Genomic DNA, 22,427 nt, shown 5'->3' with positions numbered 1-22,427 from the left:
TAGTAGTGTAATTGCTGGGTCGTAGGGTAGTTCTATTTTTAGTTTTTCGAGGAATCTCCATACTGTTTTCCAGAGTGGCTGCACCAGCTTGCATTCCCATTTTTCATTTTAAATAAAGAATTATTTAGCTCTTGTTTTTGTGCTAACATTCAGTTACAAGTAACAGAAAACCCAACTCAAACTAAAGAGAATTTATTGTGCTCCAGTTATATTACACAACCCTGTGTCAGCTTCAGCCTCAAGCTAGTTTACCTCACACTGCTGGGATTATAATAATTCGCTTAAGCCAGACAAGGCCCACCACTAAGATAGTGCAGCCATTTTGCTACTAATGTGGGCCATATACCATCTCACCTAAACCAAATGACTGGTACACCATGAGGAAAAGGAAGAATGGAGGTTAACATACTAACAGTATCTTCTACAGTAGACTAGAAAAGTGCTTCCACCAGTATGCTACTCTCTTTTTAAAACTTGTAGCATCGGGGCGCCTGGGTGGCTCTGTCAGTTGAGCAGCCGACTTTGGCTCAGGTCATGCTCTCACGGTTTGTGAGTTCGAGCCCCGCGTCCGACTCTGTACTGACAACTCGGAGCCTGTAGCCTGCTTCTGCTTTTGTGTCTCCCTCTCTCTGACCCTCCCCCACTCATTCTCTGTCTCTCTCTGTCTCAGAAATAAACATTAAAAAAAAATTAAAAAAAAAAAAAACTTGTAGCATCAGCCCTTACTTTTCTGTGTAAAAGTATTAGCAGCAAAATTCTTCTGTACATTTTCTGAAATAAATAGTGTCATCAACACCTCAATAGTGTGTTTGATGACAGAACTTCCATTAGGGTTCTAGAATCCAAGTTAACTACATTACAAAATGGTGTGTGCCCTGTACATTTTTGCTTCAAAGATAAGTAAATTGGATAAGGCCAAAAAGTTCTTAAAAATTCTCAATTGCATATGAAGCTCAAGCTGTCTACTTTCAGTATATAAATTAAAAGAAATTAAGATTAGATTTTATCATAGAAAGCTGCATTACTTTATCATAACATCCGTTACATAGAATTATGTATGATAATTATTATAACATTCATTATTTCTAAAAATGGGACTTATGTTGCTTTGGTTATTGTGATTTGCTATCATTAAGTTGTTAGATAATAAAATTTTTACCTTGCAAAGGACATTAGTAATAAATCAAGAATTTTAAGTATAGGAGTGCCTAGGTGGTTCAGTCTGTTAAGCCTTCGACTTTGGCTCAGGTCACGATCTTGCAGTTCACGCGTTCGAGCCCCGTGTTGGGCTCTCTGCTGAAGGCTCAGAGCCTGGAGTCTGTTTCAGATTCTGTGTCTCCCTCCCTCTCTGCTCCTCCCCTGTTCATGCGCACAAGTGCGCTCTTTCTTTCTCTCTCTCTCTCTCTCTCTCTCTCTCTCAAATAACCATAAAAAAATTTTTTTAATAATAAATAAAAAAGAATTTAAGTATAACACTAAGGCAAGAAAAAGAAAAGATTAACAGATTTGATTATTTAAACATGTAAAACTAGAATATGATAGAAAAGATACCCTTATTAAAGTTGAGGCACATTTACTCTGTTTATAAAGTGAATAATCTTAATCTTCTTTTTAACATTTAAAAGATTAGTATTTGTACTATTAAAAGACTCACTAAAAGGAAAGTAGAGACAGGATATATGAAATTAGTAAGTTTTATAAAAGAAGAAATATAAATGGCCAGTAAATTTTAAAATGCATTCAATCTTAACAACCAAAGACATGACAGTTAAAATAAAAAGTGAAATTAGCAGAAGTTAATAATGCTCAGATTTGGTATGATTACTGTTAAAATAGGCATTTTTATATAAGATTTTGGAACTGTAATAAATTCATTCTTTACTGAGATTAGTTTAACAGTACAAATCAGAAGCTCACTTACATGTGTATCCAAAAAAGGTTAACAGTAGTTATCTAAGAGGGTTGGAGGCACAGGGAGTTACAGTGAAACTTTTTTACGCTGTGGTACTTTTATATGACCTTCTGGCACTGTAATAAGGGTATTTTTACTTTGAAAAAATAATTTTATAACACAGGGAGCAAGGATGTTACTATATGAAATAAGGACATCTACCATTTGAAATAAGCTAGTCATAAAATAGACATACTATGATTCCATTTACATGGGGCATCTAAACTATTCAAACTCTGACAAAGTAGAGTTCTGGTTTCCAGGGGTTGGGGGTAGAAGAATATGGGGAGTTGTTCAATGGGTGTAAAGTTTGTTTTGCAAGATAAAAAAGTTCTAGAGATGTGTTGCACAACAATGCGAATATAATTAACACTATTAAGCTATACTCCTAAAAGTAGTTTAGATGGTGAATTTTGTGTTACGGGGTTTTTATCCCAATTTTAAGAATGTAAATAATGACCAGTGATCACACGATTTTTAAAGACAAAGAAATGAAATTTGAGTGATTTCTGTGACTGCTTGGAGTTTTTGTTTTTTCTTAAATTTAAATCAGTGAACCAGAGTGCAGATTGGTGAGGTGAGAGGTGATGTTTTCATTTGATATGTACACATGGATATTTTTTTGAATTTTAATAGGATCTCTTGGGTTTTTTTGGTTCTGTTCTTTTTTTTTTTTTTGAGATATAATTGACATATAATACTGTATTTGTTTCAGGTGTTCAACATAGTGATTCATTATTTGTATATATTACAAAATGATCACAATAAGTCTAGTTAATATCCATTCCTACACATAGTTATACATTCTTTTTCTTGTGATGAGAACTTACAAAGTCTATTCTCTTAGCAATGTATGAATTTGAATCTCTCAAAAATTGAAATTTCCCTTCAGAATTGTTAATTGTTATAAAACTAATGAACAAATCAATGAGGTAAAGCATTGTGTGAAAAAAATAGGAAGCAAGTGCAAAATTAAAATTGGGTGGGTTCTTTTTTTAACTTTTTTAAAATGTTTGTTTATTTTTGAGAGAGAGAGAGAGAAAGAGAGACAGAGCATGAGCAAGGGAGGAACAGAGAGAGAGGGAGACACAGAATCCAAAGCAGGCTCCAGGCTCTGAACTGTCAGCACAGAGCCCGACATGGGCCTCAAACTCATGGACCATGAGATCATGACCTGAGCTGAAGTCGGGCGTTTAACCGACTGAGCCACCCAGGCGCCCCCTACAATTGGTTTTCAATTTCAATAGACTAGTAAGGCATTTTTAGTCCAAGTTAGACTTTAAATAATCCCAAAAGAACTCAATAATTTTACAGTGCATTCAGAGATAAATATAATGGAAAAATACAATTATCTAAATTTTGAAATTTTACAAACCATTCTTTTTTTTTTCTTTTTTTTAGCAAACCATTTCTTAATAGTTACCTTACAGAAAATTATAGATTCAGCTAGTGCTTCAGTAGAAAGGGAAAAAGCTAAGGATGACCACCAAAAAAGTTTTGTCCCCTACTAAGACCCTATTAATCATTTCACTATTTAGATAAGAAAAGTTATGAAACATTGACATAGCATACCACTTACTTGAGAAAATTAAATCCTAATTTCCTATCCTCTAATTGCTAAACTTGGAGGAATTTATAGCTAGATTTCTAGAAAGTAAGTTTTAAACAAAATATGTATATACTATTATATATAAAATACTTCAAGTATTCATTTGTTTGCTTCTCATGTTATTGCTTCAAAAACAGAAAAATGAGAAAAATAGTTGCTTTGGGATATCATGTAGTAAACTTGATGTTTCTTAATATAAACATACTACTTTCTCCTGCAGGGTAGGTATAAGTAATAAATATGTGTCTTAGTCTCTCTCTTTTTTTCTTCTAATTAAAAATATTGTATGATGGTATTTTCAGAAATTCATAAAAGATGACCATAAATTGCCAAGTGTAATTAGTTGCATGGCTATTATGCATGAAAAATATAGTGATTCTGTTCTAGAACTTCTAAGAATAATCACATTACAGTTAAAACATATAGATAGTAAATAGAGAAGTTTAGTAGTGTGACAGTAGCATAAATGTTATGTTAAATTTACTTGATCTATCAAGTTGCTTTAATAAAAGTATAGAAATTTAGTATGCCTGTGTTTTTCTCTTTTTTCTAGACGGATTCCATTTCTAGGTATGTTTTATATTTTTACTGACTTTTTTCTTATTTTTATTTTTAGATTTTCATTCCATGTTGCTTTTAGATACTTATGGATTTTGTGAGTTGTTAGGATTATCTGAATAATAAAAATCTGTAGATGTTTAGACGACCTAATAACTGTTACCAGCTTTCTTTGTCAAAGCCTTTACTTCTAGTTAAATAGTCCCAGTAACTCACTAAGAAAGAAAATTTTTTCTTAAACCCTTACAACAGTGATAACTTTTTAAGTTTTCCTAATAACAGCAGGGACTGATGAAACCCACCATAAATTTATTTGATGAGGTATTCTGAATCTTCTCTCCAGTCCCTGCTTTAAACAAAAGAAAAACCGTGAAGACACTAAAAACTGTCATCTAGCTCAAAATTATTTACCTTTTAGAGAACCTCCACAGTGTCCTTGAGTCTAACCTCCATTCCATTTCTCTTGCCCATAATTGTTAACCAAAGCCTTGTAAAACCAAGAACAAATTTTTGTATACTACACATTTCCATTGAAATATGGAGGCAATAGCTTTTATCAAGAAAAGGTAACCTGAATTCAGAACGAGATAATAAGAGAATTCTCATGTACAAATGAGATATGTTCTTTCTGTTTAGGGCAGACCTATTATCTGTTTGGATAGACTAGTTTATCAAATCTAAAATTTTTAGACAACTGTATGCCACTTAAAAGTGCTACCAAAAAGTATAATACACCATCAATTATAAGCCATGTTCTATGTTCTGATTTCAGAGATTTTAAAATGTAAAAAAAATGTACAATTTAAAATTGTTGAAATAATTTATCGTGATGTGAAACCAGTTCTGACTTTTGGATATAGATATATTGAATCTCTTCCTCAAATAATGGAAATGAATAATATTATAAATAACTTTCCACTTATTAAATGTATCATAAAAGTTGATTGATAATAGATGAGGGAGAATGTTATCTGCTGTTTTGGAATATCAAGTTCAAATGTAGTAGGATGCATGTTAATGTGAGCTGTAAAAGCCTTTAATAAAGATTTTGACTTTAATTCATCTTTTAAAGATATGAAACCAGTTCCACATCAGCTAGTGATCGGTATGATTCCTTATTGGGTCGCTCTGGATCATACAGTTACTTAGAAGAAAGAAAACCTTATAGTAGCAGGCTAGAAAAGGACGACTCAACTGACTTTAAAAAGGTACTTGGGTTATTCAACTATATTTAATAAAAAAATAATTGTTGGTTGATCTGTTGATATATTTGATATATTTGTGTTTGGATATTATTCCTGGAACTCATTATGAAATCAATATCTTGAAATAACTTAATTTTCAGTTTGGGGCACTAAATGGTAGATAGCCTATAAATAAATAGCTGTTTTGTTGTTGTTTTGTTTTTTTTTAAAGGAAAGAGACTTTATTTCACACTTAAGTGTCTCAGCCTAGTATGGTGATACTATGATTGAGTTGAAAAGAGGCATGGGTATTGGGGATGTTTGTGTGTGCATGCGCACACATTTTTCTTTACCTATTTTTAATAAGAGGTGGCCAAAAAAAGGGAATAGAGCTTTCCTAGGAGAATAGAGTTTTTCCTAGGTAACTAAAAAACTTGTGGTAGCTTAAGTGCTATTACAGATTAAGGATGGAAGTATTTAGGAAGTAAGTCTTGGAAACTCAACAATCTAGGATTCTATCATAGTTCTTACATTTTTTGAGCTTAGAATAAACCTGATGAAATTTGTTGGGGGAAAAAGAAGCCTTGTGATACTTGTATGTGTTCCCCAGCTATTTGGCAGCTATTTGTATCACTTTCTTACAAACTAAGTCAGCAAGAGAAGGAAGGTGGGAGGTCGATTTACATTATGAATAAGATTGTCATTCATTCGGTAAAGAATTGAACCCTGAACTGTGCTAAGTGGTGAGTTTCTACTTACCAGCAGTAGATTGAAGATGCTGTCATTACACTTATGGATATCTTCCATGTAGTAGAAGAGAGAGAAGTTATCATACAGTCATACTAGTAAATGTATAATTTGAAAATAGAAACAATTATCCTGAAGTAAAGGATCTGTGTTCTAAAAGTGTATAACAAAGGAAAGTTACAGGGCCTAGAAACAGATGTTCTGAAGAAGTGAAACTTCAGAAGTGAATCCCAGAAGGGTGATTAGTTAAACTGGCAGAATGGGACAAAAAAGTTTTCTACGTGGAGTGAATTGCAAAGACATTGACCTGATGGTAGAACAGCACAGGATGCATTGAAGTAATTAAATTTTCAGTATGGCTAGTAGAGCAGAAGGGATGGAGGTGTGACATTGCAGTTAGGTGTGCACATCAGGACCAGACCATACTGTTTTACAGGGTGTTTTAAGGATATCTTCATACTGAGGACCCTGAGAAGCTAGTCAAGGGTTTCTAATGTCTGAGGGTTAATGGAATGGTTGGCATATGAAATTGAGATTGTAATTTGGAAAAGTTAATTCTTGCTGCTAATAGAACAAATTAGAAAGAGGTCAGGAAAACAGTTTTAATATTAAAATAGTCTAATAAGATGATATTAGCCATCTATAGTGGTAGTAGTAGAGATGAAGGGGAAAGAAATAGTAGATTCAAGTGTTACAAAAGTATTCAAGAAATATTTCACTTTCCTTTAAATTTCATTAAAGGAAAAATACATTCATTAAATGATAAATACAACTGATGCTCCGTCTCAGTGTCAGGAATTCAAGAGAGAATGGTAGGCAGAGAAGTTCACAGACCCCAAATGAAGATCACTTGGAAGCTATTCAACCCTTAGCTGTAACTGTCATTGGTCTGTAGATATGTAGTCCCTCTTTATCATATAAATGAATTTTTTTTAATGGAAATAGAAAAGTTAGATTTTTTAGTGATGTCTTAAATTTGTAACATGATCTAATTTGTTAAAGAGTTTATATGGACAAACACCTGCATAGCATAACCAAAAATTTCTGCCTTGCAACCACAAAGCATTAAAATACTTTTTAAATGTCTCCTTTAATGGCTTCTATCTCTTATTAATCTCTGTTTCAATATTGCAAATAATCAATGTGAAATCTTAAAATATTAGGAGAGCAGAAAAGTAATTTGTTCTACCCTACTTTTTACAGCTTTATGAACAAATTCTAGCTGAAAATGAAAAGCTGAAAGCACAGCTACATGATACAAATATGGAACTGACAGATCTTAAATTACAATTGGAAAAGGCCACCCAGGTTTGTACCTTTTTCTGTTCGTTACCCTGAAGGTAATAGTTGTGATTTATTCTGTCTAAAAAACTGGACTGAAATATTCTCAGATGTTTCTTTGAAAGATAAGTGTGGTTACTGATAATAGCTTATCAGTAAGAAGGAATCAAGATCATACAGTTTAATGATGACTTCATTTTACTTCTTTCTAGAATGAATTAACAATACAAAAGTATAGGGGTACCTGGGTGGATCAGTTGGTTAAACATCTGACACTTAGTCTCTGGTCATGATCTCAGTCATGAGATAGAGCCCCGTGTCGGACGCTGTCAGTGCAGAGCCCACTTGGGATTCTCTCTTTCCCTCTCTGTCTCTGCCCCTACACCATGCGTGCACAGCGTGTACTCTCTCTTTCTCAAAATAAATAAACTTAAACACACACACACAGATGTATAGCCTTGTAGTGGAAAGTTGAGGTGTTTTTAAGCCTTTTAATGCTTATGTTGTGATACATACAGGGCTTAAATGCTTATTTCCAGAATAACAAATGTAGCAAGGTTTTAAAAGCATCTATACAGAATCTTCTTAAGGCCGTAAAATAATTTTGTAATCACTGTTTTTTAATTTAATGTTTTATTTTTGAAAGAAACAGAGTGAGAGTGGGGGAGGGGCTGAGAGAGAGGGAGACACAGAATATGAAACAGGCTCCAGGCTCTGAGCTGTCCACACAGAGCCCAGGGTGTGGGGCTCGAGCTCACGAACTGTGAGATCACGACCTGAGCCGAAGTCTGGCGCTTAACCAACTGAGCCACCCAGGCACCGCTATAATCACTTTTATTCATTATAAATATTTTCTGTTTGTTCCTTAAAAAGTAATTTGATATAATAATGCTGGAATAAGATAGTTTGTCGTTAACGCTTTTTACCTACTATGCAGCAGCCTACACGAGACCATTTTAGACAAGAAAATTGGGATAGCTGAACAAAATTCACAGCTGTATATATGATGTAGGATACATTTGATCTAGGAATTGTTTCCTAAGCTTTTTTCATGGAATACTATAATTGTGGGAGATAGTGATAGACACATTCCTTCCTCATTCTCTACCTGTCCTCATTCAAAGAGAAAAGTTTTGTAACCCAAGAATCTTCGGAGATACTATACTACATCTTGGAAGTTTTATAGGATACTATTCATGTGTTAAAGGCCTCTAAGGGGTCCCATAATTTTTAAGAAAACAAACTTGTTTAATTTTAACATGAGACCTTCTAGTATAAACAAATTTCTGCAGTACAACTTTTGGAATCCAGTTTGAAGTCACTGATCTAAAAATGGCATCTCCAGTTGTATAAATGAGACTGTATACTTTCATTGGTCATTCTTTTATACTTATCTTTTTTATAATTTTTTAAGTTCTCTATGTGAACTTCTACTTGTTACTAGGTACCTTCTTGTTGTTAACCTCTATTACATTGTGAAGCAATTGGCAATGCACAGTGGAGGCTTTGCTAAAATTCCAGGAGTTAACCTTATGAGGTTATTCAGCTCTGCAGATTCCATCAGCTGCTGAGGGTTTACTATAAGGATATACAGAGAAGTAAGTCAGAACAAGAATACATTTCACAGTGAGGTGTCATAAAAACTTAGAATGTCATACAAGTTACAACTTGCTGGTTTATGCTTAGGCTTTATGGTAAACTGGAAAGTCATCTTTCTTTGGGTTGCATTAGTAGCTTTGTAAACCTCCTCATATAAAAATATCATAACTAGTTTTCTGAAAATAGCTTTAGCTCTAGAGATTTGATCATAATGTTTTCTAAATAAAAATGTTCACTGCTTTAAAAAGAAAAAAAGTTCACTGCTTTCTACAGCAGTGTCCTGTAACTGGTGAGTCAACTAATCTGTGTTTTTACTGCTTACTACCTTCTCTGTTTTTCTGCTCTCTGCGTACCCTGTTGTCATTTCATTCTTCCTATATGTCTCTCATTTGAATTCTACAAGAGAGGAGAACTGATAGAATTAGCCAGTTATTATCAGCATGGAGCAGTCCTGTTACAGCCACAGTCTTGTTAGTGAAAAGTCCAATTTCATAGGACACTGGACAACCAATAGCAAGTTGCCTTTGGGTCCTGTACCAATTTCTTATCCTGTGGACTGTGGCCAGAAAAGTCACTGGATTAAAAAGTATGACAGCTTCTGCCTTAGCAGACACTCTGAGTACCATGCCCAGTATACTGAATGAATAATGGGAAGGGTAATTCAGAGTTTAAGACGTCGGTAAGTATTCAGAGTTGCTATCTTAGTTGGGAAACCTATTTAAATGTTATTTGTAAAATTTAAGGATATATGTAAAAGCAGAACTGATAAACATTAAGCTTTTTGTTCAACTCTAGAGTATTTATCCTGAGTATTTAAGTCTACTATGAATCATTCCACCTGATTTTTTAATTTTCTTTTTTGAGCATTACTTCCATAACATAGTGGTGGCAGTTTGATAGTTGCATGGAGTTTTTTCCAAGGGATATCATCCTATTAATCATATGTTTGATAATAGTTGGCCAAGGGACTCTAGAATCTTTAAGTCCCGTCTTAGTCCAGCCACCCTCCTCCATGTAGTCTCCAACAGAGGGAAATAAGCTGATTTACCAAAAGCTGGTTTGATGAATATTTTGTCAAATGTCATTTCACTAGATTTAGTAATTATGATTTTAACAGCTTATTAACTACAAGATTTACCAGAAATATTAACTAATTAATAAAATTGATTTTTAACATAAGAAATTAGCACATAAATCATAAAGTTGCTAAAATGTCCCTATATGAAGAAAACTCCTCAATAAAATGCCAGTTTTCCATCTAAACTTTCATTAACTTACATATAATGGCATTGTTTCAGCTATTTCTGATTTCTTTCGGGTGCTTTTGAATGTCATTTTTAAATTTTTCAGTCTTTCTTTTTCTTTTTCTTTTCTTTTTTTTTTTTTTTTTTTTTTTTTTTTTAAGTAATCGCTACGGAACTCAAACCCACGATCCTGGCACCAAGAGTCACATGCTCTCCTGAATGAGCCAGCCAGATGCCCCTACATCTTTCAGTCATTTAAACATTTTTAGGATTCATTTGCAGATCTTCAAGGGGCACATTATATTAGCCTTTGTTTTGTATTTCTAGCAATTAAAATATAAATTTAAAAACAAAAAAAAATCAGAATTAGTTGAAAAGTTTTTATATTTGATACATATATATTTTATATTTGATTTCTAACAATAAGTAATTAAAATGTCGACTTTTCTTTTTCCAGAAAGAGTAAGCACAAAAGCATAAAACCATTTAAAACAACAGAGAAAGGGAAGGATACCCGGCTATGATTAGATCTTTAACTTTTATATACCATAACCACAAAAAAGAAATTGCGATAAAAGGATCAAAAAGTAACGGTTGCAAGTCTGAATAATACTAAAGCATGAATACTGAAAGGGCTGACAGAACAGAAAATTGTATAAAGAAACATTTAGGGGTGCCTGACTGGCTCAGTTAGTAGAGCTTGCAACTCTTGATTTTGGAGTTGTAAATTCAATCCCTGTGTTGAGTGTAGAGATTACTTAAAATCTTTAAAAAGAAAAAAAACATTTAATGATGAAATATATTTTTAAGTAAATTTTGTAGTTAATAGTCATAAAAGAACATTCTTGTTAATAAAGTTGCCAAAAAACAGGGCACCTGGGTGGCGCAGTCCATTGAGCATCCGACTTCAGCTCAGGTCATGATCTCTCAGTTTGTGGGTTTGAGCCCCATGTCAGTCTCTGTGCTGACAGCTCGGAGCCTGGAGCCTGCTTCGGATTCTGTGTCTCCCTCTCTCCACCCCTCCCCCACTCTCTCTCAAAAATAAACTTTAAAAAAAATGTTACTTATTCTTTTAAAAAAGGTGTCAAAGGGGCACCTTGGTGGCTCATTTGGTTAGATATCCAACTTCGGCCCAGGTCATGATCTCACTGTGTGTGGGTTTGAGCCCCACATCAGGCTCTCTGCCATTAGCGAAGAGCCTACTTAGATCCTCTGTCTCACTTTCTCTCAGCCCCTCCCCAACTTGCTCTCTTTCTCTCTCTCAAAAATAAACATTTAAAAAAAGTTGTCAAAAACTATTTTTGGGGGCACCTAGTTGGCTCAGTCGATTAAGCGGCCGACTTTGGCTCAGGTCTCTCATGGTTCATGGGTTTGAACCCAACATCAGGCTCTGCACTGACAGTTCAGAACCTGGAGTCTGCTTCAGATTTTGTGTCTCCCTCTCTCTTTCTGCTCCTCCCCTGCTTGTACACTCTCTTTCTCAAAAATAAATGAATAAACATTAAAAAAAAAAAACACTTCTAGTAAATTGGTAAGATTGATTATTCAGCAAATTCGCTTTTGGGAAGTGAGCCATTTGATGAGTTTTTGGTTGTTTTTTTTTCTGGCAAAGTGACCAGGAATCCCAAGGGAGATAAATGTACAGAAGTCAGTGTAAGTCAGAAAGAACTAGGATAGAACTTGTTTTTTAACTGGGTCTTTTACTCAATATTCATATGCAGAGCTTTGTGGTGTTACATGCACCATATGACTTAAAATCCCAAGGGTCCTTTCCATCCCCCAAATCTCAGGGGACTTTGTCAACTTTGAGTTGATCACATTGTACAGGAAGCACGAAAATGAGTCCTAAGTTCACCAGGAGAAGAAAAGTTATATAGCTAGGATTTCTTCTAAGTGACCAGGAGTATGAACCTTACTTACCAATTTTGGAATATGGGTGATTGTTAACAAAAACTCTAGAGAGAGAGAGTGGGCAAGACTAAGCTGGGAGAGAAAACAAAATTTAAGCCAGTTCACTGGTTTGTCTGCATGGATATTTCACTCAATCTAGTCCAAACTACATTTCAGTCAAAGTCTTAGAATTTGACCATTCGGATTAGCCACTCCTCCTGGTGGTGTAGGAAAGGAGAGAGTTTGAGCATTGGAGGAGAAACTGTAGGATCTTTTTGGTGTTGTTCCACAGTTCTCCTCCTTCCTTACCCCGTACTGTACTATGTAAAGACCTGAGGAAAGTGGAATGTAGTCCATGAGAGCTGTGGACACCATTCTGTTTCTAAGCATTCCTTTAACTTTTTATTGTTTCAATACAAAACTGATTTTTATTTATACCTGTGTATTCCTCTACCTGACTAGTATGACTTATTTGAATACCACTAGAGGAGAGCTACTGTGGTCCTCCTCCACTACCACCCCCCACATTTACTGTACTTAGATCCCTTTTATATTTCTTACTTTGTTACAGAGGCAAGAAAGGTTTGCTGATCGGTCACTATTGGAAATGGAAAAAAGGGTAAGTGTCCATTTTATTGAGTAAGTAATCTTTTTCCCCTTTTATTGTTTTATATAAGCAATTGTGGAGGATTTTTTTCTTTCAGTTTTGGCTTTATGGTTGATAGTTTTAATTAGTGTAGATTAATGTTAATTTAATTAGGAATGTTTTCTGGCTTAGCTTCTTTATACAGTTCTATGGGATCTCTGTAGGTGTGAAATAACCCTGCCTCTGTAGGTGTTAAGACTTAATTTACCATGTTATTCCTTTAATGGATTAAAAAAATCTTTGCCTTCATTCTGAAATATACACATTGTGGTAATGAATCTGATGTTTTTGATATGCCATTTATCTCCTTTGGTTTTCTGTGGTGATATACTTAAAACATTTTGGTCATGTATACATTTAGTTTAATTGTTTGCAAAATTTAAAGTTTATAAAGATTCTAAGAACATCAAATTTTAAAATTCTTTTTAAATTAATGATGCTTTACTTAATTTTGAATTTAAATATTTAACTTAAATAGGATATTTTAAACAAAAAATGATTATTAGAAAAGCCTTTTTGCTCTTTTTTGTCTTTCTGTAATTTTTTAGCTGGCTGTGATATAGTCACGTGTATTTCTTCATTTATTACTGTTATTGCTCAGGGGTCTTACAGTGGCCATAGGAATAACTCTACAAGTTTAGTTTGAGCAGTTCAGAATGTATAAATGATCAAAAGTTAAAGGAAAATGCCCAAAAAGTATATGTTAGTTCACGTGAGCTGTGGTTAGAGAAGTTATATCCTGAGTAGCTGTGATCTCTAAGTCAAAGAATAAATAATCAGGAGCAGTTGATAAAACATTTTCTTCCATTCCATTATAAAAATAGCCAATTTACCTTTTTGACCAAAAACAAAAAAGAGAGAGAGAGAGAAATGATGTCTGTCCTTTTTTATTCTTGGCTTGCGCATACATGATACATATATTCATACTCTGACATTCTCATCTGACTCCTTTGCCTGCCTGTCGAATGCAGATAAATTACTGAGTAGCTTATCTACTTCCATTTTAACAGACATTAGTAATCATAGTATTAATAATAACTGCTAGCATTTATTCAGTGTACCAGGCAGGCACTGGGCTAAGCACTTTACATACATTTTCTCGTAACCATATTTTTTAATGTTAGTAAGTTTGCCAAACAGAAGAAATTGCCTACATCTTTATAATTGCTATTTTGGTGATAAGACAGTTAGATATAGACAAGTGTTCTTGTCTTTTTTACCAGAAAATAGTTAAAATCTTGAAGGTACCTAATAAAATTAAGGATGATGGGGCAGAAGGAAATAGGCTATTTATGATATTTCACCAAGTTACGAGGATCAAATATGACACTATATATCCTAGTGTTTCGGGAAATGCAGTGGTTTTTGTGAATTAGTCATGGCTGTATTACTAACTAGCAGAAAGTCCTATTCATAGGAAATAACATTTTTGTCTATGTAATAGTGTTTAAACAAGTTAAAAATAGAATAACATGGTACTTTAAAGACTATGAGTAGGATCCTATTTTTTTTACATCATATAACCTAAAACATTAACATTTACAGTAAATGTACTGCTTTACTAAATATCAACATTAATTATTAATCTGGGAAAGAATGTCTTGGGAATTCATAGTGATTAAACTAAATTTAAATGGTTTGTATCTGAAAGGTGACCGGCAAGAGTCAGTATCTTCTGGGCGGTATGACCTAACCAAAGTTTTACAGCACATTAATTACTGCTGCTTGCTTTTTTGCATAACACCCTAGAATGCTTATTATTTAAGGCAGAATAAAACAGTACACTGCAGTAACGTATTGTATGTTGCCTTTGCCTGTCACTCTTTGAAAGGAGGAACATGAAAATACATGCTGCAGCTGCTGCTTCATTAGAGTCACGGCATCAGTGCTGCACACAGTATCAAGCTCAGTACAAAACTGTAAAGCCAACTGGATAAATAATGGCTAGTAGACCTTGCAGGTGGAGGAGATGAACTTCTCTTAGATCCTTTTGAAAGTTTACACATATTTTAGGCATGTTTGCTTCTTGCGTTTCTGCTTCTGTCACTGTAGAATAATTGCATCTATGTGTGGGGTTTTTTTTCCTCTCTACATAATCCTCAGTCTTGAGTATTGGTTTATTCTATGCCTAAGTTTAAATGAACTGAAAAAACAGTTTGAACATGTTATGTAGCATCTTACCTTAAAGTCAAAGCTTTAAAGAAAGAGCTTATAGAAATTAATAAAAATAATAATCTTCATATTTATTTCTTGAAAGACATTTGGAAAGCTCTTTGCACATCACTGGCATCACATCTTTTTCCACACTGCTCCTGATTTGATTTTTGACTCTAAAGTGTCACTATTTCACAACTTAGAGAATTAAGAATATAATAATTATGTGATAAATATTGGTACCTTAAATTGATCTAGGAACGAAGAGCTCTAGAAAGAAGAATATCTGAAATGGAAGAAGAGCTCAAAGTAAGTAAACCATGCTACTACTTATGAGAGACAGTGCTGTTTACGAACTTAAATTTTACAGAACTAATAACATACTGTGTTCATGTTAATTGTTCTCAACACTGATTGTGTAATTTGTGAATTATCCATATGCCGTGCTTCTCTTTATTCCTAAATCCAGGTTTTAGGTGAGCTAGGAGAACATTTATAATTCAAATCTTTTTGTTAATCAATTTTTATGGCTGTTTTGATAGTCAGGTGTAGAAGAAATTAGACAATAATGACTGTAAGATTTGGGATTTAGTATTTATTCTTCACATTTCACATACTCTGTTTCTTGGAGAGTAAATGGTAGAGTGGGGATCAATACAAAAGTGTTTTCCTTTGAAAATAAAGGACTTTACGGTAGTGGGCCAGCAGAGCTGTATTTTATGGAACTCTGAATTACCTGTAGAAGTAACAATTTGTTTTGAATGTTGGAAGGAACACTTCTTGCAGGGGGAACAAAAATAGCACAGTTAATTGATTACCTTTTATCATATTGTCTTGCATAAAATATCTTTATCACATTATGAATTAATGAACTGATACTTATGAAAATGTGCCTATAGAATTAGACTGTCAAGATTTAATTATTGTATTGCTGAATTTGGTTCTTTGTTAGAATATTATTACTGAATGACTTTGGAGACAAATTTTTTGGATTTTGTTTGTTTAGGTATTTTGTTTGATATGGAATTTTAGGACTACACTATTTACCTTTGTGAATCTCATGGAATATCCTTTTAAGACTCTTAATTTTTTTCCTCTTATATTCATTTATCTGTGATTCTTTGTATTTTTATTGTCCTCTTTTCCATTTTCTTATTTTTTTATTTTCTATTTCTTTATGTTCTAATTCCTGCAGAACCTGCACCAAATAAAGCAAATTCAGACTCTGAGAGAGTTAAATGAACGACTGCTGACTGAGAATAGGGCCTTGACAAGAGTGGTAGCCAAGCGCTCAGGGTTCTGTAGGCAACTGCAGTCTGTGAACCTATAACTTGTAGTTTCATCATTTCTTCTTGGTAGAGCCAGGCAGGTGTTTTTGTATTAGTAAGCGTGTCTTGAGCTCACTTTTACAAATTAATGCCATTGTGTCTGTAGCTTATCATATAGCTGTTAATTATGCATGGCTTCTCAGAATGTTAGAAAGTGTCACTAATTGTATATTCTGACTGATAAACTACAGTGAATTTAGAGAACGGTTTAGGGATTTAAAGACTTGTCTGCACTTTTGCAAAAGCTTGTGCACATTTTTGACTCTACAGATAATTTATGGATTAAAACTATGACCATTTAAAATTCTTGACTAGAAAGAAAAAGGAACGTAAACAATGTAACATGTATTTTACATATAATTAATATGTTGAAGGTGACGATTAAACATGTTTTATCTGTTTTTCAAAATAATGTCATTTTCACTCAGAACCACTTCAGGTAATATTCACTTAGTCCTTTACAGTGGTATCCTGATACATAAACTTCACATTACTGTATTTTATAACCATATATTCTGAAAACAAGAATTGATTCATTCCACATAAATTTAAACTCTTCATAAAGATTTTGCTTAAGGTAATTTTGCCAAGTAGAAGTTTTACTTTTGTCTAATTTTACAATCTAGTACATCTTGAAAGCTGAGGAAAGGTAGTAGAAAACTATTTCCAGTGTCTTGCAAAGTATGTTAGTGTCCAAAGTATAAACTGTTCTACTTCCTAGCAAATCTGGCAGAGCACATGGAATTTAAGTCATTCCTAGTAGAAAATCCAGTTTACTGCTAACATTTCCACCCCCTCCTTCAGTTTGTCTATAGAACAGAAAATAGATTTCCTTTGAGGACCTGAGCGTGTGTTTTTCTCTTTGTTCCAAATACTGGTTGTTTTTTCAGTGCTTAGATATTTTCATAAATATATTTTGGCTTATAAGTTATTTTATACTATTCCAATAATAGGAATAATTGTTATCGTTTAATGACCACCTATCTTGGATCAGACACTGTAGTACATGCTTAAGCTTAGTACTACAGTTGAATCCTTTAAGGAATTCTAATAATTTAGAACAAGTCTAACTCCCTCAAAACTTCCCTAAATAGGCTGGTTTTCTTGTGGAATAATATTTAAGGTCCGATGTAAATAAAGTGAAAGGGCTTGGTTTAGGTGCTGATAGAAGTCTTAGAGGAACTCCCTTTGAGAGCCTATCCTAACAAAAACAGGCTTCATTTTCTTGGCTGCTCTAATACAGTGTGCTTGTGAGTCATAATATCAAGTGATTTAGTACATTCCAAATGATAACTTTGGGAAAATAAACTTCTCATTCCATCATTTATTAAACTAATTAGCGTCACAAATCAAGTTTTTTCTTTCTTATACGTTTTAGCCACTAGAAATTTATATAACTGACAAAGCTTGTTCATGTGTCTTGTGGTGAAAATATAAAAACACTAAAGGTAACATTTTTGTCTTCCTATTGAAGTAAAACCTTTTCTTTTATTTTTACCCTCATAGATGTTACCAGACCTAAAAGCAGACAACCAGAGGCTAAAGGATGAAAATGGGGCCTTGATCAGAGTAATAAGCAAACTTTCCAAATAAAAAAAAGGAAACAAAAAAAGCAGCAAGTAATGGAATTGCACATATGAGCAACCCAGTGGACCATAATTGACAGTCACTGGAAGCCTGGGAAGAATCCAGGGAGACTGTCATTTTCGGATATCCTGCCAAATGCCCTCTTATCTAGGAATTTTGTTTTGTTTAATTTTCTGGGTTTTTTTTTTTTTGTTTTTTTTTTTTTCTTGTATCAAGACCATTGTTTCATGTTAATGCAGCTGCTGAGAAGATTTTTTTTTTTAATGACTGAGAAAACTTGTTTACAGCTCCAGCATTTAAGGAAAGTGTTCAAGGCCAGATATGCCTCAGAGATATTTAACCAGTAAGCCTTAGTTGTACATAAATACTTTTGTGTCAACAAAAACTTTCAGCTCTCACAGAAGACAGTTATTCAACATTTTTTGATGTGCCACAGTTTCCAGTTTTTCGATATTTTTTTGCTTTACATCTAAGTTTGGGTTTGTATTTTTTCCTTTTCTAACTCTTCATGTGGCAGACTCATCTATGTTTTCACAGCTTTCTCATTTACAGAAAAGAACACCTGTTCTCCTGATATCATTGTCATGTATTAGGCTAATGCTCTGTTGTCTTCCGCCTGGAACTGAATTGCTTGGTGGAACATTTGCTTTCACTGTTTGTGCAATATGCATTTATTTCTTATATGAATGCTTTAAAGTCAATTGAGATTAGATTCTTTTAAGTCCTATTTTCTGCCTTTGTTGGTCACTTTTTTGTTTTTGTTTGTTTTTTATTATTGTAGTATATAATCTTCACATTCATTTTAGCAGGTACTGAGTGATGCTGTATATATAAATAAGTGTATTGTTTTGATTTTTAGACCACCACATGGCATGCTTGACTATTTTCTTAATTCAAATGTCTGTTAATGCAAAGTAGGCTTCTCCATAATAGTGTTAAAAACAAAATTTGCTAACAATGTGATATAAAGACTTAAAAAGTAACACATTATGTGGGGCCCTATCTTTACAAAAGTTTTCTACTGTAAAGTGCTTTTACTTTTATTTTCAGTTTTCATTTGATAGTATTCAACCACAATTAAAGTTGCATAAGATAATTGCTTCACATTTCACATACCTATATTTATCTGAGTGCTGTCTAAAACTGTTGTGCTAGCCAAAGTAATGCTATGAAATCATTTGCAGACTTAACCGTGAGTTAATGTTAAATGCACTGTTATTGCCATGTGAAGAGGCATTGACTTTGATACCACCATCATGTTCAGACCATTTTATACATTTCAGTGGCCTTTTAAAAAAAAAAAAAAAAAAGCAAAACCAAGTACATAGTGAAGATGGCTTTTATTTGGACAAATAGCTTTTATATTTTCATCAAACCATGCAAAAAAATACCACATCTTTCTGGCACATAACTGTCTCCTTAACCACTGAACAGTTCAGCCATTTGAATAAATTGTACATTGTAAAGCTTATAGTAGCTAATTGTATTATTGATTGTATTGTATACTATATTAAATGTGAATTTGTACCCCTTCATTTTAAAAGGTCATTGTGTTCTACTGCCTATTTTAGATTACTTTGGGGCTGGGAAAGGGTGTTTTGGTAAGCAGGATTTTAAGTCCTCTCTCTCTTGATTGGTTTTATGAAGATATAAGGTTATGCTCTTACTACCAAGCTCAGGATTCTTGATTTTTAAAGGTACAAGGATAGTTATGGGAATTTTATTTTTGGTTATATTTGAACTGTATGAATGGTGGGTCTGAATATAGAGAATTTCCATGGTCTTATGTGGACGTAAAATATACAGATAATTGATCAGTTTGAGTGACTGCAACATGTTCTGGTTGCACAACAGTTAGGCATGCTAAGGATTATATTTGTGAAGTTTGGATGCCTGTGAAGAATGATTAAATACATGTTTCTAATATTTTAGTGTTTTGTATTTAGGTTATTTATTCTTTGTATCTAAAACTGAACAGCTACTGTGCTATATTGATTTTATTGGTAGTATTGAGCAGACCTTGTTTCTGCATGAAACTAGTTGCAAAACCCACTATTTTGGAAATAAAAATGTATTTTGACATATACAAATAAAATGAATAAAACTATTTTAAATGTGTGACCTTTTACTGAAGACACTTAAATTTTGTTCTGAGATATTTAAATTCTGCATGGGTATTTTTTCACTAATTGCTTTACTTGGATTCCAATTTGAATAATTTTCGAAATTGTAATATTGTGATAATTTGCACAACATTGTACATGCACATCTGTAAATGCAATCTTAATTGCCATATTTATGCAATCTGTGTACCAATTTCGACAAATGTTTATATATTTTACATAAAGCTGTCTGTATGCAGAATCTGAGAACTAGTTTTTTTATGATAATAACTGGGTAAAAAATAATAGCAAGTTTCAAGATAGTAGCTTTGTAGCATGAGATTTCATTCACATAGACATTTTGTGGTTTCTAAATTAAACCTGTGCTTTTTCTTAGCTGCAGACATAGGCTTGGGAATACATATAAAGATAATACTCCATTGAAATGTAAAATAACACATCATTCCTCAACCTGGGTTTGTCCCAAGTTCAGCCCCTCATCTACTTACACATCTATAACTACATAAAAGAGGCACTTTTAATTTGGGGAACTTGGGTAAAGGACTTGTGGCAAGCCTTTGTTTACATTAATATAAGAATTCAATTCTATTTCTTCTATTTTCAGTACTTGTTTTCCCTAAGCATGCTCACAGAACTAAGAACGTTACTGTTGTTTGTCCTGCATAAAAGAATTTCACGTGCACATACTTCAAAGCCAAATGAAAAGCAGCTATAGAACTGTGTCAGAGAGGTCTCATACAAAAAGTAGGTATTTACCAATCCACTCGACTACTTTACTCTTTTGCTTAGAAGTTTGTTATCACTTAGTCTTTCCTGGCCAATCTGAACAGTCATGACTCTCCATGTCATAAGTTGTCATAAGAAGAAAATCATCCAGAGCCCAGTTCTCTTCAGACCAGGACCATGTGTTTCCCTTAGGACACAATAGTCTTGTAGTTTGCCCTCCACTTCATCATTAGAAGCAGAATACAGCAGACTCCAGTAACAACTATGAACTGCCCATTGGTGAAAACCTTTGGCCACAAACATGAAGTCTGACTGATGAGCAGTCTTTTCTGTGATGTCCACGTGTTATACTGTATACGTGTAATCTCTGTGCGTGAGTGCGTGTACACAAGCTGCTGTCCAAAAAGGATTGAGCATAGAATAAAATTGCTTTTCCTGTTGTATATAGCTCTAGATACCTAAATACATTGCTTGACTCATTTTGGAAAGGTTCTCTGGGGTTAAATGCTTTGGAAATGACAGATTGCTCTTTCTCTGAGGTAAGTGACGGAGAGTGTCTTATTTCTGTTCTTTGCCTACAAAATGACCAGATTACAAAGCAATAAATTTAGGGCTCCTGGGTGGCTCAGTTAAGCATCTGACTTCGGCTCAGGTCATGATCTCACAGTTGATGAGTTCGAGCCCCGCTTATCTCTCTTTTGTTCCTTGTTCACTTGCACCCTCTCTCTCTCTCAAAAAAATAAAAAATGAAAATAAATAAAAATAGAAGCATCGAGGAGTCAGGAGTTTAAGATTTTATAATAAGGTAACATAATTTGCTTATTACCATAACTTGAAATTTTATTACAAGATGTTTTTGTTTATTTTTGGTTTTGTTTTTTAAGAGACTGAGCAGGAACAGAGAGAGGGAGAGAGAATCCCAAACAGGCTCCGCATTTATCAGCACTGAGTCCAACACAGGACTTGAACTCATGGACCTTGGGATGACCTAAGCCAAGACCAAGAGTCAGACAGACACTTCCCCAACTGAGCCACCCAGGTGCCCTTATTACAAGTTGTTTAAAGTTTATTATAAGTGAGCTTTTCTGAGCAGGTCTGTCACAACTTGCCACTGCTTGAATTCCAATAAATACATAGGTCACAAAAATTAACTAGGTTTTCATTTTAAAAGGTAAATGAAAGGGATGCCTGAGTGGCTCAGTCAGTCAAGCATCCAACTCTTGGTTTCGGCTCAGGTCCTGATCTCACAGTTCATGAGTTCTAGCCCCAAGTCATGGGGCTCTGTGCTGACAACACAGACCTTGCCTGGGATTCTGTCTGTCCCTCCTCTGCTTGCGTTTCTTTCTCTCTCTCTCTCTCAATAAGTAAATAAACTTAAAAAAATAATAAAAGGCTAATGAAAAGGAGGGAGTGTTTAAGAAATTATCACTATTAGTAGATTTTGTTTTGAATAATATACAGCTAATAGGGCCTGTCCTTTGTGCTTCTATTTCTGGGAGACTGAAAGTAGAAAAGAAGAAATTTATCTCCTTTCCCTTTCTCACACAGTATTTCTCACAGGTCTGATTCAATACAAATCTATTTCAATAGGATACCTACAACAGGCTATGTCTAGGCTTAAAATACTTCAGGGGTAGTGTTTCTTGATTTTTTTTTTTCACATTCTTATTCTAATTCCACATCCTTACCCCGCATTCACTAAATTTCTCCGTCTTTCCTTAGAACTTGTTATTACTAAACCATTTTGTCCTATAGTGGAATTTTTTTAGACTTTTAGGCTTTCATGCTCAAGCAGCTGGT

The 22,427-nt window shown here is 33.9% G+C and overlaps 1 protein-coding gene across 6 annotated transcripts in view; it reads left to right on the top strand.

Moving 5' to 3' along the window:
• The window catches only part of PPP1R12A (protein phosphatase 1 regulatory subunit 12A), a 163,560-nt gene extending 143,675 nt beyond the window's left edge, over positions 1-19,885 (top strand). For 4 of the 6 annotated variants that reach the window (XM_047064942.1, XM_047064940.1, XM_047064941.1 and 1 more), the window contains 6 exons: positions 4,114-4,130; positions 5,191-5,326; positions 7,253-7,357; positions 12,635-12,682; positions 15,122-15,172; positions 17,698-19,885. In XM_047064942.1, the coding sequence (XP_046920898.1) occupies positions 4,114-4,130; positions 5,191-5,326; positions 7,253-7,357; positions 12,635-12,682; positions 15,122-15,172; positions 17,698-17,784 (444 nt within the window). In that variant the 3' untranslated portion in view covers positions 17,785-19,885. Of the gene's footprint in view, positions 1-4,113; positions 4,131-5,190; positions 5,327-7,252; positions 7,358-12,634; positions 12,683-15,121; positions 15,173-16,058; positions 16,209-17,697 lie in introns of those variants that run through there. The other 2 variants (XM_047064944.1, XR_006959687.1) reach the window with 2 other exon arrangements.
• The last annotated feature ends 2,542 nt before the right edge of the window (positions 19,886-22,427 follow it).

This window comes from Lynx rufus, unplaced genomic scaffold (genome assembly GCF_022079265.1).
Source record: "Lynx rufus isolate CCGP_SWC_20201006 ecotype Redwood Valley unplaced genomic scaffold, mLynRuf1.p SCAF_7, whole genome shotgun sequence".
NCBI classification, from domain to species: domain Eukaryota; kingdom Metazoa; phylum Chordata; class Mammalia; order Carnivora; family Felidae; genus Lynx; species Lynx rufus.
The sequence above is the reverse complement of the archived record's forward strand: the minus strand, read 5'-3'. Positions and strand labels throughout refer to the sequence as shown.